A 20,061-nucleotide genomic window follows, 5' to 3' on the forward strand; every position below is an offset into this window, starting at 1 on the left:
GCTGTCATTGAGCAGCAAACCAGCCACCCTGAAGACACAATTCAGAAACAACCCAGCAGAATCTGCTGACTGTAGGTCCCCGTCCCTTTATTGAGCTGAGTGAGCTCCTACGATTCTGAGTGTGCTCAGGAAGCCCAGGCCAGCAGTTACGGGCAGGGGATCTTTACGTGCTAACCTTTAAGGTATTATGGGGAGAGATAGTGCAGGGACGGACCGAGGAAAGTGAAGTGGAAGCTGGGGTTGGGTACCCGGCTCCCCAGTCTTAATTCCAGCCCAGGTCTCTCCAGTTTAGGAACAAAAACTCTGGGCTTGGCATCCTGCCTGTCCCAGCTGGGTGACCAGCACTGATGGCATTCGCACCTCTGAAGTCATCGCCCCCAAGGAAGGAGGTTTTGGTTTTAAGCTGAGGTTGAAAAGGGGATGTTTAACAGGCCCGGGGTGGGAGACAGCAGGCTGGTCATCTTTCTGGGTTAGGTGAGCAAAAAGAAGGACCCCAGCTCTGTGGGTGTTCTTTGAACATCTCCCCTCCCATGTCTCTGCTGTGGCAACATGGCTGGGGTCTGACCTTCTGACTGTCCATCAGGAAACAGCATGTAGGCAGTATTGCTGAGCCTGCCTAGAGGGAGAAGGGGGCTCCCGGCCAGATTGGGAAGGAGGACTCACCTGCTGCTCCTACACAGTGGGGCCCGTTTCTCTTCCTTGAACCAGTATTTCCCGAGATTGAGTGACAGCCCAGGAGAGGATGTGGGTCTCTTGCAGGGAGCTGGAATCTTCTCGGTTGTTAAAAGTATGCTGTTTACCCCACCCCCGTGAGAGCCTAGCTCAGGAGTCTCCTGCCCCTGCACATGTGCTGAGTCTTGTACTTGTCTGTGTGTCGGGGGACCATCCCCACGGGCCACATGTCAGCTCTCCTGCTGGGTCACGTGCCTTGGTCCAGGGTTCACCTTCATCCATTCTGGAGGACGATTTGGTTTTGGCTGTCTCTCCTTCAGCCAGAGGATTCTCTCCAGTGGTCGTGGTTGTGGGCTGGTAGCTGTCTCGTCTCGGAGCAGTGCCCTCCAAGTGTAAGGATTTGAACAAGCGTTGTGAGGCGTGTCTCGTTACTGCGCATTTCAGAGGGCAGAGGTCACGTCTCAGCCTGTGGAGACCTTTCCAGGACACTGCTTCTCACCTAAATCCCTGTCTCTCCTCATGTGTGCCTACTGGGGACCTCAGGGTTTCCACTTGACTTTACACCTCTTCCCACTATGATAGCCTGGCTTTCATGTACAATTAAATCATATATTTTTAAAAACTTGTTTCTTAAAATGTTGTCTCTTGCTCTAAATTATGAAAATCAGCACATTATGTTTTCTGTTTCTGGGGAAAAAAATAACATTGCTTTTCATTTGTGGGTAGGGTTCGAGTGGTATCCCTTTCTGCCATCTTGGCGTAAGTACTGGGCAGGGGCTGAGGGTGAAGCATTAACGGGGTTGGGCTGGCCGTGCCTCAGCGCAGCTGCGGTTCCCTGCAGTTCTGATGTACCTGGATGGAGAGCACCCGTTTTCACCTGAGCCTGGCTCCTAGGAAGCTGCTTACACAGGGGCTGGGTCTGCAACTGCCCATTCTGCTCTTCCCTTACGCACAGCCACCCCGTCGTCATATCTACTGTCACACTTCCTCTCTAGGTGTCGCTTTTTCAGCCTGGCCTTCCCCCGAACCCCGAAAACGCGGCCCAGGGTCCGTTCTGTTTTCCCCAAAATTTGGGGAGAATCCATGCTGTTTCCCCTTCCCTTTTCCTGCGAAGGTCTGGCCTGTTCTTCCTCCACTAGCCAGGACCCAGGGCTCGGGGCTGCTCCCGCCTCCCTGCACCCTCCCGCCTGGGTGCCTTTCTTCTCTCCCTGCTCTCCAGATCCTCTCCACACAAACTCTGTCCTCACCTTCAGCAGAAACAGCAACCTGGAGCCACGGCAGGAGGGGGACACACAGTTGGGGTCCACATGGGTAGCGTGGTCATGGGAGCAACTATGATCACAGAAACCACGGGCCAAACTCTGCCTGAAGAAGCCCCAGGAGGCCTGCAAAGCTCTACTAGGCTCCCACTTCCCTCAACCTGGACAGGAAGATGGCTGCCCGTGGCCAATGGGCACTAGGCCAGATTACAAAGTACTCTTTGTCCATTATTTCGGACAATCCTCACATGATAATCCTGGGAGGGGGAAAGAGCAGGTATCACTGAGCCCATTTTCCAGAGGAAAAAGTCAGAGGTCAGTTGTTTTTTCCTAAACCCATAAGGGAAGTTAAGTGTCAGGGCCAGGCCCCAAACTCTGGTCATGCGCCCCTAAGGCCAGAGCTCTTTCCAGCTCCAGGTCCTTCTCCCATGGCAGCAAAGAGGACAAAGGAGAACTCACAGGAGATGCAGGGCCTTTATTAGGGTCTGGCAGATGTAGTGGAGATGGAGGTGAAATCCCAGGCCTGGGCCTAGGAAAAGACAGGAGAGGCAGAGGGCCCTGGGAGCAGAGCCCAGCTGTCCCTCTTCCACCTGGCAAGCCCTCCCCCATCCCAGGTTCCTCGCTCCAGCCTCCCCCTGACTCTAGGAACAAAGAGCACCAAGAACTGCCAAGTAGGACCCTCCAGGGCCACAGCTTGGAGCGGAGTGCAGGATCCAGGCTGCTGTCTGCCCAGCATGGGAGATCAGGGGAGCTCAATGTCTCCCTCTCCACCAGGATGGAGTGGGGAAGCTCCTTCTCTGTCCCCCAGAACAGAACAAACTCTTGTTCTCTGTGATGAGGGAGAGGGAGTGGGGCTGGGCCTCTAAGCAGGACCTAGGCAGAGGCCAGAGGTGGAGTCCCCGGAGGAGTTTCCGAGACGCCACCTTCACACTCGCAGTGTCTCCACTTTCCCTTCCCATCAACTCTGGGGAGCAGCTCAGAGTCTGGGCTGCAGTGACTGATGGGCAGAGGGGATCTGTTCCAAAGACACCTGTGGGTTTCAGAGTGGGAGTTTCCCTGACACCAAATTCATCTCTATGTACACAGGGGGCAGCAGGGGAGCAGCTGCTAGGGGCTAGTAAGAGTAGCCACCCTTGGGGCCAAAGGGCTGGGCGGGGCCAGCCAGCTCTGGGAGGTAGGCGGGGCTCTCGTCCAAGTGGGACAAAGGGACTGTGTCCTCCTCACTGACGGGCCGGTCAAACTCAGCCTTGAGAGTTGGACGCTGATTGTCCGGGAAGGCCAGAGAGAAGAGGGCCTCGGGCTCGCACACAAACTTATACACGTAACGCTCTCCAGCCACCTGTGGGAAGAGAGGGCTGGGTCAGTGTAGGGGTGGGGAGAGCGGCCCTCCTACAGGCCCAGGCAGATGCACGGGGCACATTTCTCCTCCAGTTGGTTCTTCTAAGAAGCTCCTCTTCTCTAATCTCAACCTCCATGCTTTAGGCTTTTCTGTTACTCTTTATATCTATCACTGTTTTGGGAGAGGGAAATCTTGGGATTGTCCACGGTTTGACTTCTCTGACTGGTTCACTGTCTGCTCCTTCAAACTTGCGGAGAATGCTCTCCTGCCCCCATCACCTTCCCACATCCACTGCCCCCCACTCACTTGTCCTTGGACCCTTAACCCCTGACCTTCTGCATGATGCCTTTCTCGTAGTAGTATCGGAGTGAGCGGCTCAGTTTGTCGTAATTCATGGCCGGCCGGTTCTTCTGGATGCCCCAGAGCCTGGCGACCTGGGGACAGGAGACAGAGTTTGAGGATGGCGACGGCAGCTCCGCGGAGGAAATATGGGGCGCTGGTCAGAAAGAGTACTTGAGATTCTTGGTGCAAATGCTCAGCTGGCCCTGCAGCTAAACACCAGCCCACAGATCCTGGTTTGGCAGGAATTCAGGTTAAATAAAGCAACGGTGCTGGTGAAGGCACGTGCCACCAGTTCCCAGGTCCTCTCATCTCCAGGCCCCAAAGTCGTTGGGAGGAGGGGTGGGGACATCTGAGAGGCCCACCTCCTCAGGCTCAATTAGTTTGAACTCCATCCCCCGGCCGGTCCAGGCAATGAAGTGGGCATTTGTTGGGTCATCCAGCAGGGCCACCAGAAACTGCCACAGCTGCAGGGCACCCCGGCGCTGGTAGGGCGGTCCCTCTCTGAAGGCTCCCACCCCTTCCTGCTTGATGTCTCCTGGGGAACACGGGAAACAGGAGGTGGAGGGCTTGTGCCTTCTGGTCTCCCAAGCAACCCGGTCCCCTCTCCCCAGGGTTCTCTCCAGGCCCTTTCTCATGAAATGTGATTGCTGGGGGACACAGAGGGCATGAAAGGTCACTTCTCTGACCTTCAAATTTCTCAGGGACGACGCAGACATCATCTGGGAATGGTCGCAGAGGTTTCTCATAGCCATAGCCTTGAGGAGGAAGTTGCAGGGATCACTCAGATCTGGGGGTTCACTGATATGAGACCCCAGAGAGTCCAGAGGGACTCCTGGCCAGGAGCCCCTCCCCAAAGGCACGACTCCCTCCTCCAAACTTGGAGGGCTTGGCAGGGGAGGGAGGCTGCCTTACCCATGGTCCCGTCACCTGGAGAGGGCCCGGAGAAACCCTCTGCGTGAAGGTACATTGAAGCATACCCAGGGACATCTGGGGGGGAAGAAAGAAAAAGGGGCGATGTTACAGGTGGCTGGGGTAGGGGCGGCAGTCCTGCACACATTCAAGAACTTCTTCTGCCAGCCTGCTTTCCGGTTCTTTTCCCAGAGGCCTGCCTACCACCAAATCCTAGGGGAAGTTCCCCTAGAGGGAGTGAGAAGCCGGAAGCCCTCAAGTTGAGGGCGGGGCCAGAGGGCCTGGATGGCAGCAGCTGGGGCTGGGCAAAGCTGCTCCACAAGGCCCAGGATTCCAGGGAGCAGCTGTTTCCTGTGAGTTTAGGGGGAGGAGGAGGGTAGAGATGAACCTCCGGGGAAAGGGTTCAGTGTCCCAGCCTAAGATTCCCTTGGAATGGGCTGACGTCCGGTCAGCAGGGCAGGTTCCAGCCCAGTGCGGGTGTGAGGGAGGGAGGGAGGGAGGGAGAGAGGGAGGAAAGGAGTGGGGGTGGGGCGGGGGGGAGAGAGCGAACACGCATGCATCTATTTGTGGAAGAGGCAGTGGGCACACGGGGCTGTGTGTTTTCAGGTCTGACAGCAGACAGTCCACTCTATTTCATTCTATTCCACGGAATTGACACCTCCCCACCCCACCTGGAGGAGGCCCTGGTGCAAAGCCAGCCCTTCAAGTGCCAGCCCCTTCCTGCCCTACCCCCACCACTCCCACCTATGAATGAGATGGTGAAACCCGACACCTCCGGGAGGAGGCGGGAGGGTGGGCTCATTCATGCCTCCATTTTGTGAATGGAATTCCTGACTCCATTCAGAGGAAGCTGAAGGGGGAGGGGCAGGAGTTCAAGGGCATGTAACACGATCTCCTCCGGTCTACAGCCTTTGAAGGTCAGCGGCAAGAGCGTCTCCCTCCTCCTTCCTCCATGTCACTGCCGGGCACGGCTCAGGCTTAGGGCCCGGGCTTGAGGAGAGGTGCTCCCTTCTGGTTCTTGCCGGGGCAGCCTGGAGGATTTGGGGCTCATCCCCCTGCCCCTAAAAGACTGGGCGCCGGGAAAAGGGAAATTCAAAAGCTCTGGCCAGCTCTGAGCCTACCCTAATCTCTGAATTTATATTTTTCTAACGCAAGTTTGCAGATAAACTCAAATTTGGAGCTGGTAGCAATGTTAACAGGAGACAAGGTTTTCTGGGCCTTTCCTGGGCGCATGGGGTTTTGAGCTGTAGCTGTTTATGAACACAGCAGCTGAGTGCATCTCACTCCCGTCAACAGCCAGGTGGAACTAGAATTTAAAGCAGTCCCTACTTCCGGTCTGGCCAGGATGGCGGCTCCTTCCAACCTGGAGGCTTGGAACAGGATGTGGAAGCCACATGTGAACCCCGCCTTCCAACTGGGGACTGTGAACCTGGCTAGTTTCAAGTTCATGTTTCTCCTCATTCAAATCCCTTTGTGTTTTTAAGCTTCTGTGGGGACAGGGACCAATGACACGTCCTATTCATCTTTGTGTCCTCCAACGGCACACACTCATGCTCCTGGCACAGTACTTAAAATCTCAGTAGGTAATTAAACCCCCAAGCACCTGCTAAATAGAAATAGGAAGAAATGCCTTAACTTTCCTATCAAGTCACAAGCTACCTGAGGGCAAGGACCTGCATGCACTTATCTCTTATCTGAATATGTTTGCTGATTGAAAAGTGACAGTTCTTTTGAATCTATGAAAAGAAGTGGTAGGTGGGTGGCGTTGAATGTATGAACTGGTAAAGGGATGGGAAGGTAAAAAAAACTTGTGGGGAGACATTCTGGGTTTAAGGGAACTGATCACAGGCCACCCCACCCAGCAATCCCACCCAAACCCCTCCATCCCCTTCCCGGGAGCATCTCTTACCTGAGTCGTAGGAGAAGTCTGTCTGCTCCTGTTTGATCACTACCCCCGCCCCTGGGTACCTGTGCCCATTGACTCCACCCTGGCCCACTGCCGGCTGGCCGGGCTGGCCGGCCTGTTCATACAGGGGGTCAAGGTATTCCTGCTTGAAGCTCTGCTGGGGGTAGGGTGGGCAGGGTTCCGACAGCTGGTGTTGGTAGGGGGCTGGGAGAGGTTCCCGGCCCCCTCCCTGAGAGGGTGTGAAGGAGTGGCAGATATCCAGGGGCTGCTGGAAGACAGAGCTGGATGTGGTTGGATGGAGAAGGAAGAGAAGAGAATATTAAACGAAGCCCTCCTTGTGCCTGCCTCTCCCAGAGCTTACAGAGTGGGCTCCAGTGTGGGGGTGGGGTGGGGGGGGAGGGGGGGATGTCAATATCCCTTCCTCCCTACCTCCCCCCATGCCAGGTCTCTTAAGGGCAGCGAAGAACACTCAGGGATTGAGAAAAAACTGACGAGACCTGGTTCTCCTCGTCACCTTACCTATGCTCCCCGAGGTACCCATGGCCAGGGTGGGGCTGGGAGATGCCAGAGGATCTCAGGAAACTCCGTTGTTCTGCCCGGGGAAAGGGTTGCAGGGGCGACTGTCCGGGGGCACCAGGGGCGGGGGACTTGATGGCGATTTGTCTAGGGGGATCATAGGCACTGGAGGTGAGGGGGAGACAGGGGTGAGGGGGCAGAGAAGCTGGGCGAGCATCTTTGAACTCTTCACTCCCTGGGAAGTCAGGTCACAGGGATTATGGGAGAAGAGTAGAGGGTGCCGGGAAAGGAACAGCATGAACCAGACTCAGCCCCAAATGAACTTTTTTTTCTCCTTTCTTAATCCTGAAGCTGGGTGTAATCTTTAGAACAACTCTCCCCAGCCCACAGCAGCTGGGCTGGGTCAGATAGCAGCTTCTCCAGTGGAAACACTCTGCCCCGGTCTTAACACACATCCCTTGAACCCGCTGCTGCATTTTTCATCCTAACTACTCAGGAAATCCTGAGCTATATCACTCCATTACAGGAGCTCGGAAATCCTTTCTGTCGTCTAACCTGCATCTCAACTGCTGGCATTGCTCACAGGTGCCCACCCCCACCCTCCATCCAACCCTTCCCCAGGGCGGGGCTGGGGCTCACCTGGAATAAAGGCACTGCTCGCCATGGTGGTAGGAGAGGGACGGCTTCCTGCTGCAGGGCAGGGCCCGCTCTGTGCGGGGACTCTGGGGTTCCTTCTTGATCCTGGTCGTGGGGCTGTGGAAAGCTACTGTGGGGGTCGGGAGAGGCAGAGCAAGGCCAGAGAGTGTCACAGGAGAGGCAGGAAGAGCTTCGGACACCTTCTGCTCTTTGAGGATCGGCTGGGTGCCAGTACAGCCTCACCCCCCTTCACTGGATCTCCGTTGTCAGACACTTCTAAGAAGAGTTTGGCTATTTACATTATGTGTAGTTCTATACCTCAGGCTAATGTCCAATATGAACCAAAGAAACTGTCTGAAGTTCAACATTCAACGCAATCCTCCCACCCCCCAAACACCTTTCTAGGAGTGAGCACCTCCAACCGAAGGCCTGTGGTTTTCCTGACTGCCCTGGAAAATTCCAAGGGAGAAAAATGTTTTCTTATTTGGGGCTATGAAGAATCTTTCTTTTTCTGGTTAAGGCTGGATATTAGCCCACTTGCCTGTCAGCTGACTAGCATCATACACATGCTCCTAATTATCTGAGAACATTGGCCTTTCCTGTGGCCCCTGCTGGGTTCGCCAACTCCAGCCACCAGGCTGAGCAGCAGAGTTGGCTCCAGGGCAGTGAATGTGAGAGAACCTGCCATCGACCGTTCTGTTGTCAATCACCTGTGCCCGGTTTCATTTCATTGAAGACAGTTGAGAGCAAAGTATCTGACATTAAAGCAGGGTTCCTCAACAGCAGCACTAGTGACATTTGGGCCAGATCATTCCTTGTCACGGGGGCGATCCTGAGCATTGCAGGATGTTAGCTGCATCCCTGGCCCTCTACCCACTAGATGCCAATAGCACCCCACCCTCAGTTGTGACAACGTCAAGTGTCAACTGACATTGCCACCTGTCTCCTGGGGGGCAAAATCGCCCCCAGTTGCATGAAAGTAACTTAGAATGGTAGAACTGGACCCTGCTGCACTGGTCCAAGCCCCTCGTTTCAGAAATAAGGAAATGGAGATCACAGAGATGAAGTGTCTGTCTGCTCCAAGGTCACACAGCTAGGATGGGCGAGCCCCGAGTTGAAGCAAGGTCTTTGTCTCCCAGTTATTGCTTGGTCTTTGAGTCCAAACCCAAGAATGGGGAGCCCTGCCCTTCGCCCTCTTCTAGAGGACAGAACAAGTTAATCTTTTGTGATTCTCTATCCCTATGACTCATTTCCTGCCCTCCCCTACTCCCCATTCCCTCTACCCAGGGCCCTCTACTCACAGTTTTCTGCATGGAAATCAGGAACAAACTGCTCATCACTGTCCGGTACCTGAGCTGTAGAAAGAGGCCAGAGGTGAGTCTGGGGTGGGGGCCCTGGATGGCAGCCCCTGGCAGACACCATTATTGCAGCCCTGCAGATTAGCACCAGCCCGAAGCGGGGGAAACAGCTTTCCTAGGACTGAAGGCAACTCCACCCCAGGTCCTAGCGACCTCCATCTCTGGGCTCCATTAACACCCTGGAGGGAGGGCTGCAAGTTCTCAGAACCCGTCTGAGCAGATTCCAGAGTTTTGTCCTAGACGCTTTGTCTTTTTTCCCTCCACTTTTATGGGTCAAGACAGCCCTGCCCCTCAGAGTTTACAAAGCTCCCTCAAAGCTCCCAGCAGAGTCACATCTGGGGTGGGCAGGTAGTATAAGGAGTGAGATTCTGTGGACGTAGAATCACATGGGAAGATTCTGAATCTGGGCTGGACCCAGGAATCTGCCTTTTATAGAACCTCCTGGGTGAAAGGTAGAAATCTAGAGCCTGGGAAAGGAGATGGACTGGAAGAAAGAGAATGGTTCAAGAGAGGTGATAAGAGGATGACATGGGAGAGGAGGCTGGGGACACTGGCAGGTCACAGGTGCCTTATCCCTTTGATGTGCAACTAGTAGAGAGAGAGAGAAGGGCTTCCCAAGTTTGGAGCTCTGAGGAGCGCTCCCAGGGCGCCAGTGTGGGTCGAGTTGAGTTTGGGGATTAGGCAGGAAAACTAAAATAGAACAACAGCTCATCCATGGCCTCCAGACTGGATATCCGGGCTTTGATTTCTAGTTCTTATCCTGGCCTCACTAACTCCTTCAGGTGGGATACAGCCGAGCACCTCTCCCGACCCCAGAGTCTTTGCCCACGTTTGCCCCTCTCTCAAGAATCAATAGATCACAGAAGGAAGGGGAAGGGTAGACACCGAGAGGGACTTCCTATCAGTCTGGGAAGAGACTGGCTTGAAGATGAAGCAATGGAACCCATGGAGAGGGGTCTTTTGTTCCCTGGAGACTGCTCTCAGATTGGACAATAGGAAAACTCATGGATAAAATGATCAGAGAGTTGAGAATGGCTGGTGTAAGGGTGAGGGATATGAGGAGATGGCTGGAGATCACCGCCACTCGTCCTAGTCTATACAGGACACACCCCAGTCTCTATGGCTGCCCTCGTGGGCCAAGGCTCCGTCATTTCTTCCTTGGATTTCAGCCACGACATGTTATCAGAACTCCCAACATCTACTCTCCCCAAAACTTGTCAGAGGGATCTTTTTACAACAGAAATCCGATCACTTCTCTCCCTTGCTTAAAGCATGAACCCCAAACTCTTGCCCTTGGCTTCTGTGGCGCCCAAGTTTCTGGCCCTTGTTTACCTCTCTCACCTGCCTCTCACTCTCCAGAGCTCTGGTCTCCTTTTGGGTCCTCAAACTCGACCAGCTTGAACCCTCTTCCCCACATCTTGGCCTGTTTTTTTCTGGCCTTTGAAGTGTTAGCTCACTTTGCTACCTCAGAGGCCTTCTCTGACCACCCAAACCAAAGTGGTCTCTCCTGGCTCTCGATCGCATCCCTGTTTTATTTTTTCCCTAGCACATGTGACTACCTGAACTTATTAATTTACGCACATGTAAATTATGTGTAATTTATTGTCCATCTCCTCTACCAGAAAGTTAACCTTGCTGAGGGCAGGGGCTTTGTCTGTCTTATTCGTCTGACTCCCCAGCACCCCTCAAACAAGGCCTCGTTCAGAAGAGACACTCAATGCATTATTTGTCAACTGTATGAATAAACTACAATGACTCCTTGTCCTCAGGCCAGGGAGAGCCAGCAAAATGGGCCTGGGAGCAAGAACTAAAGAGATCCTAACCAATCAGCCCTTCCCTCCCCTTTAGGGCTCCCCCTCTCCACCACCAGGTAACATTAGAGGTAGGTCACCTGAAAAGCACATCTCACAAGGGATGCTTTAGGCTGTGATCAATTGCTTGGCAAGTGGATTCTTCACCAACTTACTTTAAATATCAGAGGTGTCAAGTGCTTTAAAATACACATTTATGTGGGGGGGGGATAAATTGAGAGCATAGGATTAACAGATGTACACTACCATATATAAAATAAACAAGGATTTATGGTATAGCACAGGGAACTATATTCAATATCTTGTAATAAACTATAATGGAAAGGAATAAAAAAAGAATATAGGTATGCACATACACACATGTATAACCAAATCACTTTGCTGCACACCTGAAACTAACATAATATTGTAAATCAACTATACTTCAATAAAAAAATAAATAAAATAAAATATACGTTTGTAGGTAGGTGACTTCCTGACAGAGGGAATCCAATGGCTGAGGGGTTTAAGAATCAGGAACCACTAGCAGCTAAAGAACTTATGAAAGAAAAGTAAGCATAGAACAATCCTAAAGTGATCAAATAGATCACTAGGTCATGAAATCCCGTGGCAAAAACAAATAAACCAAAAAACCACACAGCACATCTTTTCAGCAGCGCAACTAGGGCACAAAGGCAACCATTCTCAAACTGGGCCCAATCAAGAATCCCGGGGCATTGTTAACAACGGATTCCCAGTCTCCTCCTCTGGAGAGTCACATTCCATAGGCACGGGGGTGGGGGCCAGGCATCTGTATTTTAACGCATGCCCCTGGTAGCTCTTAAGAATAGGCAGGTTTGGAAAACTGGGTAAAGGGAAGGGTGCAAAACCTGCTCAGCTGCCCAGGGGTGCAAGGCCCAAGCCCATCCCCGCTGTGCCCTCTGGCCCACCCATAGACAAGACCCCCAAAGTGGCAGGATGGGGGTGATAAGAGCAAGATGGACAATATTTCCCTCACTGCTACCTGGGCAAGGAGTGTTCCAAGGGTGGAGGAGGTGCAGAACACGGGAGAGGCTGACAACGCACACAGGTCTGCCTCTGGGGCTACATTAACTGCCAGTTTCCACTGAGGTAATGGGCTGGGGGCATCGCCTGCTGACGTCACAGACCAGGTCACATGACGCTAGAGAGCCCTGGGGTCATCTTGTCTTTCCTCTTGCCTCAGGCCTGAAGGTTTGACCAGAACCCCCAGTGCCCCCAGCAGTCCCAGATGAGGCCCCCCCCCAGCACACTGACCACACCTCAAAAGAGGGGGCGCCCTCTTCATCCCAGGGCCATGAGAAATCAGCCAAGGCAAGAAGGGGCTGTGGTGGGAACCCCAGTCCCTGCCTGGCCCCTCTCCAGAACACCGGCTTCTCCCAAAGGGGCAGGACAGGGCTTCAGTCACAGAGACTGTCAGGATGGGAATAGGAACAGTAACACGGAGCCTCTCATTCCTGGAGAGCAGGAGAATCTCTAATTACCGTGTTTGGTCTTGACTGTGAGCCACTCTATATTTGTTGACCCAGCTGAGCTTTGGCTGCCAAGCCAGTGTGCCAGGGGCTGCCCCCAACTCCATCCTGGCACTAAGGTGGAGTTTATCTGTCTGGGGACATGGCAGATGATTAAGGAGGGGATGGGAAATGTGCCAAGCCAGCATGATGCCCAGAAAGAGAGAATTTTAGGGAACACCCCTCCAACGGGGGGAGTCAGTAGAAGAGAAGGGGCTTAGGGGCCTCCCAAGCTGGGCTCCAGGAGAGCTGGGAGGTGAAAACCGCCAGGTAGCTAAGCCCACCCCAGGCAAACCACCCACCTATATGATATATGCCCCATCACCTTCTCCTCTTCCTAGGGTGCAATCACAGGGTGAAGGGGTCTCTTAAGGAGCCCCAGGGGGAAGGGGGGCCACTCCCCGGAGCTACTGCTCCATTGTGTCACCACCAGCCTCATCTCTCACCCTTAACCCGCCCCCACCCTGGCAGTGTGCTGGAAGGAACCAGTTCTCTATCTATGGAGGGGACATTTGTCCCCAAGAGCCTTCTGGAAGGGGAGGAGACAGAAAGATGTAGAAGGAGGCATTGTAGCTAGGAAAGCCTAGGAGAGGGGATTAACCCCATATCGCCCCAAGGACAGGCTGAAGCACCAGTGTGCACACACGCAGATTCACACACACCCTGATGCCTTTTACTTCACGCCTGCACATGGATGAAACACATCCTCCATGCACACCCTTCCCACACAGGTTCTCTTTTTGGACTTAAAAATAACGATGAGGGAAAACCAAGGGGCAAGGGGGCTGAAGACCTTGGAAGAAGATTTGGGAGCAATGATTCTTATGACAAGGGGAGCACAGACCCACCCCTTTGAGAATCTCATAAAAGCTATGGATCATTCTCTTCCTAGATAAATTCACATTCCTTTGTGTATGGTGTACCCCCAACAATTTTATACACATATCAGAGGGCGCAAGGACCCCTGCAACCTATCCACCAAGCTTTTGGGAATCCACCGACCCCGTTATGGACCACCCCCCCCCGCCTCATACAAAGGACATACGTGACCCAGAGTCAATGTTCCTTACCACCGAAGAGACCAACGTCATTGTCTCTGAGGGTTCCTGTGGGCTCCCGACAAGCCCGGAAAGGAACTCTCGTCCAGAAGCGGCACATCTTTAACCATAGCCAGACACAGCTTGGGCTCAGCCTGTCTGACCCTGGGTTTCCCTGCAGTAGCTTGATTATTTCTCCAGCAACTCAGCAGATCCCAGGCACCCCGAAAACAGACACACCTTCTTAGCCTCACTTCACCCCCACCCTCTCCATCTAGAAAACCTCCAACCCGAAGATGTCTGAGCTGCCTCTACAGAGCCCCCCTCCCCCTCCCCCTCAATGTTGCACGGACATCAGACGCCGCACCCAGAACCGCCTCCGCCACAGTCCAGCCTGGTGTTCCCCCGGAATCTTCACAGCCTCACCCACACTTCAAGAACCCACTGCGTCTCTCCACATTGGGGCTTTAGGGGGAAATCAATCTGAGGGAGGTTGGGCTCTGGCCTCCAGTCCCACGCGCCCCACCACTGGCAAGTTTCCAAAGGAGCTAGTCCCTCCCTGCCACCCCAAAACTCCCTCTGGGCTGCAGGGGTCACTGACCTGGTGGGAAGAGGCAGGAGAGGAGGCTGGGGCGCTGCTGGGATGGTGCAGGGGGACAGGGCCCCGGCAGCTGCATCTGTCTCCGCAGAGAGAGCAAGAAGGAGCGATCGGCCTCAGCATCCCCCCCTCACGCCTGGCCATCCATCGCCAGCTGGGAACCTGAGCTGCTCCCTCAGAAGGAAGGAGAGGGAACCAAGGAGACCCCAGCGGCCCCCCCACCTCCGTCTTGCGGTCCCCACCCCCACCTCCCCACCCACTGGATTTAAATGTACAGGGACTTCCAGGGCAGCAGCAGGAAGCTCACACACTGGCCGTCACACTGACACATGCAGATAGACACAAGTACAATCTCTAGACCCCCACCGCCAAGGGGTGGGGCTTCCAAGGTTGAGAGCAGATGAGAACGTTTTCCTCCCCTTCCCATTCCAAACCCAGCTGCTTCCAAAATGCCACCCTCTGCGCCTACCCCTAGATCACAGCCCCGGGAGCTGCCCACCTGGGGAGCCTAGGGACCCTCAGCTGACAGACGAGGAGCCTGGCAAGCCAGACAGAAATCAGGCTTTGGGAAAGGAAGTCTTTGAGAGACGGTGGAAACCGACACCGCTGCGTTCTTCAGCTCCAGCCCAGCTCCGGAACCTCGAGCGGAGGATGGGAGGACTGGGCATAGCTCTGCATGTAACTCGCAGCTGGGCACACAGGGCTTGCAGAATCGGGGAAGACAAGACGTGTACAGTGTCCCCCCAGAACCCCCAGATCCCTCCAGCACCCACAAGGCCGTTCAGGATCGAATTCCACAAAATGTCTTGAGTGCTTGCTCTATGCTAAACAGTCAGTCTGTGGGCGTACATATTTGGGGGACACCACAGTCTTCAAGACAGATCTAGTCTCACCTAGTCAGGGGTCTTTCTCTTCTACCCCAAGGTTTTAAAGATGGCTCTAGAGGAGCTGGGTTTGAGTTTAAAGAAATCGTCAAAGATACCCAGGTGGAGGGAAGGGGAGATCCCAAAGAAGAGAAAAGCCCTCAAGAAGGGGTTCCTAGTGCTGTAGTTTCTTGGTTTTCAGTGTTACACTGAAGGGACCCTCAGGTGGGGGTGTTAACCCTTCCCTCTCAGAGACTGTCTAAACACCATAAGCCTCCTACCTGCAGCCCCACCGGCGACACCCTCAGGCCCCACCCAAACACACCAAGGAATCCAACCAGGAGACACCCCCCCCCCCCCCCCCCGCCGAACACACCTCGCTACCCAGAGGAGGCCTCCCTATTGACCCCACCCCTCCAGCTCCGAGCGCACCCCACCCCCACCCCCAGCAAACTGGAGGGGCAATTTGCCTGGGGAGGGAGGTAGTCAGGAGGGAAGGAGGCGGGAGGATTGTTGCCATTAGAATTACAATTCAAGGCTGTTTGAGGGAGAAGCCCTGGGCTGCTCTGCCAAAGTGCGGCAAAAAAGAATTATTTAAACTTTCGCTGTTCTTTTGGCTCAAACAGTAAATTGTTTGGCGCTGCGGGCTGGGAAGAAGAGAAACCAAGGGTGTAACAACGAATGTTTTGGCAATTCCAGAAGGCAAGTAACAAATGAATCTCTCCTTCTCCTCCTCCAGTTTCTTAAACTCCCCACTCCTGCAACACCCCAACCTACACCTCGGCCTGGCGGCTGGTGCCAAACAAACTTTGCAAATGAAAATTTCAACCAGGAAAACGGGCCTGGGGCCAAGTTCCATTCAAATAGGCAAATACCCCACACAATGGTCTGATTCATCCGCAGGCCTAGTTACACAAGCCTGGCTCAGGGCAGAGAAAATAAATATCAATATAAGTATCCACGCTGGGAGCTGGAAAGAGTGGAGAGGCAGGGGACTTGGGGAAGGGGCCTTGCAGAGGCCCTTGAGGCCGAGGAGAGAGGAGGCGGGCTAGGCTGGAATAGTAGGGGTAGAGAGCATCCCCCACCCCAATAATAGTAAAGGTCACAAAACCACTCACCTTCAGCAAGCCACGTCTCCTGGAAGTGACTTAGATCCTGGAATAGATCTGAGGGGTGAATAATGGAATTGGAGAAGGTGAGCTGGAGGTGCTCGTGAGAGAGCGGGAGCCCTAGCGAGCCGGATGACCTCCCCCTTGGGGGTACTGGCGGATAATGACCAGAGTCCCTTGGAGGGCGAATCTTTTGGGGAAAAGGGCGGGGGCTCCAGCGTCAGCCCTCGGGGTGTGTGAGGTGGGGAGGGTAGCGGTTTGTCTCTCTGTCTCTTTACCTTCGGAGTCGGGGGGCGGCAGGGAGCCCGGGTCCATGAGCTTCCCCTGCGGGACCATCAGCGCTTCGCGCAAGCTCCCATTTCCGGGAGATTTCTGCGGAGAAGACGAAGAATGCCCCCGAGTCACCCTGAGGCCGCCTGGTCTGGGGGGCGGGGCTGGGGTCCCGGGGTGACTCAGGGGAGGGCAGCCCTGGACCCCGTTGGGGCCGCTGGGTGGGTAGGGGCGGGGTGGAGGGAGGGGGCGGGCGTGGAGGCCGGCGCAGCGCTCACGCTGCAGAAGGTGTAGGGCACTTGCTGGTCCAAGTATCCGCCTTTCATCCTCCGCTCCATCCGGCCGCTCCCTCCGGCCACACGGCCCGGGCCCCGCGCGGGGGCAGAGACCTGGGGGCGGGGGGGCTGCGTTTGCACACCGTCTGGGGGAAGGCAGCGAGGTGGGGGTGGGGAAGGGCGACCGGGAGGGGCAGTCGCGAGGCTCTGGGTCCGACGGCAAAACTTCTCCGACTCACTTAGGCGATGGGGAGGTTTCCGCCTGCCGAGCTTAGTGCCGTCACCACTCCCCTCCCGCCAAAGGAGGTCCCACCTGCTCCTGGGAGCCGGGCTCGCCGTTTCGGCTGCTTTCTGCAGCCCTGCTTTGCCCAGGCTCAGTTACATAAGACGTGTGTGTGTGTGTGTGTGTGTGTGTGTGTGTGTGTGCGCGCGCGTGTGTGTTCGCTCGCGCGCGCGTGTGCGCTCGCGCGCGGAGGAGCTGGCGAGGAGCGCACCATTCGCACGCGCACAACTCTGGCGCCCCCTCCAACCCTGAATCCCAGCGTCTCCCACCTCCTGCCCTGGAATCTGAGGCGGCGGTGAGAGTGTGGTGCGTGTTGGAGGCGAGGCTGGGAATCGCAGAAATTCTCCCTCCCTCTCCCTTCCGCAGCCTCACCTGAGGCCCGGGCGTCTGTGCTGGAGCAGCGGGGGGTCCCGAGCATACCCCGGGACCCCACTGAGGGCCGCGGGGCTAGGCTGGAGCGAGGCGGCCCCGGCCCCGGGTCCCCCGCGCACCGGCTTGTTTTCCGGGCGCCGCCGACAGTTGTGAGCCCGGGGGAGCCGCTGATTGGTGCATTTCCTTCTCCTCGGCCTCGGCTCTCTCTCCCCCCCCACCCCGTTCCCTTTGTTTCATTGACTTTTGTGAATGAAACCCCAGGGCCCGGCTCGCCCGCCAATCCCGAGACTCGCCCGGCCGAGCCGGAGGGGCGGAGTTTCCCAGTCGCATGGGCCAATCAGAACGTAGGGGCTGGCTCCCGGCTTCATTCAACGCTTGGGCTCCCATTCATAAAAAAATAAACTCCTCGCGGCCGGAGATCATTCATAAATAGCTGAGAGAAAACGGGGAATGTCGAGGACCTTACGGCTCCTCTGCGGGACTCGGCTGTGGCCCTGAGGCTCGGCTAGCACCTCCGGCTGGCGTCTGCACACATCTCTGTGCATCTGCGTGTACGTGTGAGTGTGAATGTATCTGTGTGTGCGCCCTGGGGGGAAGCGAGCGGACTTGCATGCCCAGAGGAACAATAATAAAGAGCATTTATGAAGCGCTCTGCTTCCACGTGCTCATTTCATTCCCATAAGCTGGCGAAGGGGTTCTATTTTTTTTCCATTTTAAAGAGACTGAAAATGAAAACTCAGAGAGGGGCAGTGGCTTTGCGGAAGTCACTCTGTCAGCGCGGCTGGGGTTTGCAGCCCGCAATCCCCTATGTTCTCCTGTACAGCCCTTTGAGACCACAATTAAATGAATTAAAGCTATGTGGCAACAACTGATACACAGTAGGCGCTCAATAAATGTAAGCTGGCACGGAATCCAGACTTTTTCTCAAGGGTCTGTTCTCTGCAGAGCTGTTCTGTGACCCACTTTCTATTGATTGCAGCAGAAACGCCATCTTTCCTCTTATCCTGAGAGCAAACACAGGGTATGAGGGACCAAAAGCCCCAAGGGATCTGATGATCTGGGGGCAGGACTGCTTTCAGTTCTAGCCAAAAGCTACGCATAGTCTGTCACCTCATTCATTTACCAATTCATTCAATAAATATTTATTGTGCCAGACACAGTGCTGGGTGCCAGGTAGGCAGCTGTGACCAAGATAGACACTTGGTGTGCTGTGCTGCTTAGGCTGGAGGCATGGAGGCACACAGGACATGACATCCCCCAGGTCTTTTTTTTTTTTTTTTTTTTCCCCTGAGATAATCTGGGTCTACAGTCTATACCCTCCTTTGAGGAGAGCCTGATTTTGTTTCCTGCCTGTTTGTGATAAACACAAGAGAATGACCAAACCTCAGGCCTGTTTTCAAAATCCATCTAATTAACACCCCCACTTTACAGATGAGGCTGTCGAGCTTCAGAGAAGGAAATGATACATGCAAGCTCTTTCAGTTGTCAGGATCATAACTAGAGCTATAACACCAAACCTCTAGCACCTGTTTAGGGCTCCTTTCCGGAGATCATCCTGGGCAAATGGAAATAAACTTCCCTCTTTTCTCTGCCGAAATATTTAAGACTCATGCTTATTGCTTCTCTTCTCCAGGAAGCCTTCCAGAGATCCTGAATCAGTTCCATAAAAGACCCTACAACATTCTTGCCTATATCTCTGTTGTCATGTCTTTTTCTGCCTCAGGGTCATCCAATTGTATGGAGAGCTTTCCAGGGCCTGGAAAAGATCTCATTTGCCTCTTTAAGTCTTCCCCAGCTTACTTCATGCTTATGAGGGTCCCAGGAAATAGTTGTTTACTGAGTAGGTACAATAAAGACCAAACTAATCGAGCTTAGCAAGGAACCCTCTCCAAGCAAGGAGAGACAAGCCCAAGCAAATCTCAGCTTTACGCGGGATGGGACCAGTTTAGGGAGGAGCTTGTGTCTCTGAGCCCAGAGAAGTGGGGGAGGAGGAATGGCAGCTTCCAGGAAGGCAGCTCTGATGTAGTTTCCATGACAATGAAGAAGATTCTGGAGGGTCCTGGAGAGGGCACTCCAGTCTGGGGCTCTCTTTGGGGTGCCCCTCTGGTTCTGAGTTCTACCATTTTTTTGGAGGCCCCCTGGCTCCCTGGAGAGTAAGTGCTTCCTTTTCATTCCTCATCCAGGGTCGTGGCTGAGGGGCCCTCCTCCTCCAGCTGTGGCTCAGCAGGCTGGCTGAGTCGCCATTGCTGTCACCTGGCCTCTGATTCAACATCCAGGCTCAGAGTGAAACAGGAGGGGAGGGGGCAGGGCACAGCCTTTAAAAAAACAACATAGCCATAGGCTATGATGAAAGCTGGTTAGAACCAACTAGGTCCAAGATGGCAGAATATTTGACTTCCAGTGGATCTTGAGCCTCAGTATATGCTCATTGTAACACATCAGCAAGCTAAATGACACACCCACAGGCGCCTTGACAGTTCCAAGGCTGACCATAAAGACCAAAAAGTGGGCGATGGCCCAATTCCTGGAAATCTCCACCCCTTCCCCCAAATAGTTGGAATACTCCTCCCACTCATTAGCCTATGAAATTACTCAGCCCATAAAAACTAACCACGCCATATTTCGAGGCCGCTCTTGCCTTCTGAGATGACCCACACTCTGTCTGTGGAGTGTGTTTCTCCCAAGGCCGCTCTCGCCTTCTGTCTGTGGAGTGCATTTCTCTCTAAATAAATCCACTTCTTACCTATCACTTTGTCTCTCACTGAATTCTTTCTGTGATGAGACCTCAAGAACTTGAGCTTCATTAGGTCCTGAGACCAGGTGTGTGATCTCAATTAAAATACCATGGGTTCATAATTCAAAAAGAGTCATGTACTACAATGTTCATTGCAGCACTATTTACAATAGCCAGGACATGGAAGCAACCTAAGTGTCCATTGACAGATGAATGGATAAAGAAGATGTGGCACATATATAC

General features: G+C 54.2%; 1 protein-coding gene across 16 annotated transcripts; it reads right to left on the reverse strand.

The window, feature by feature from the left end:
- Positions 1-2,386: 2,386 nt before the first annotated feature.
- Positions 2,387-17,302, reverse strand: ETV4 (ETS variant transcription factor 4). 16 transcript variants are annotated; one of them, XM_067020722.1, is made up of 14 exons: positions 17,085-17,237; positions 16,433-16,543; positions 16,163-16,256; positions 15,894-15,941; positions 13,916-13,991; positions 8,881-8,934; positions 7,583-7,709; positions 6,947-7,090; positions 6,431-6,708; positions 4,525-4,599; positions 4,299-4,367; positions 3,975-4,147; positions 3,603-3,704; positions 2,387-3,270 (listed from the first exon to the last, which is right to left on the reverse strand). In XM_067020722.1, the coding sequence occupies exons 5-14, from the start codon at positions 13,989-13,991 to the stop codon at positions 3,046-3,048; spliced, it is 1,323 nt and encodes a 440-aa protein (XP_066876823.1). In that variant the 5' UTR covers positions 15,894-15,941; positions 16,163-16,256; positions 16,433-16,543; positions 17,085-17,237; the 3' UTR covers positions 2,387-3,045. The 16 variants fall into 16 exon arrangements, with proteins under 16 accessions (XP_066876823.1, XP_066876820.1, XP_058904250.1 ...); XM_067020719.1 differs by having other exon boundaries at positions 6,947-7,108; XM_059048267.2 differs by lacking the exon at positions 13,916-13,991 and having other exon boundaries at positions 17,085-17,302.
- Positions 17,303-20,061: the final 2,759 nt, after the last annotated feature.

This window comes from Kogia breviceps, chromosome 19 (genome assembly GCF_026419965.1).
Source record: "Kogia breviceps isolate mKogBre1 chromosome 19, mKogBre1 haplotype 1, whole genome shotgun sequence".
Taxonomy (NCBI): domain Eukaryota; kingdom Metazoa; phylum Chordata; class Mammalia; order Artiodactyla; family Physeteridae; genus Kogia; species Kogia breviceps.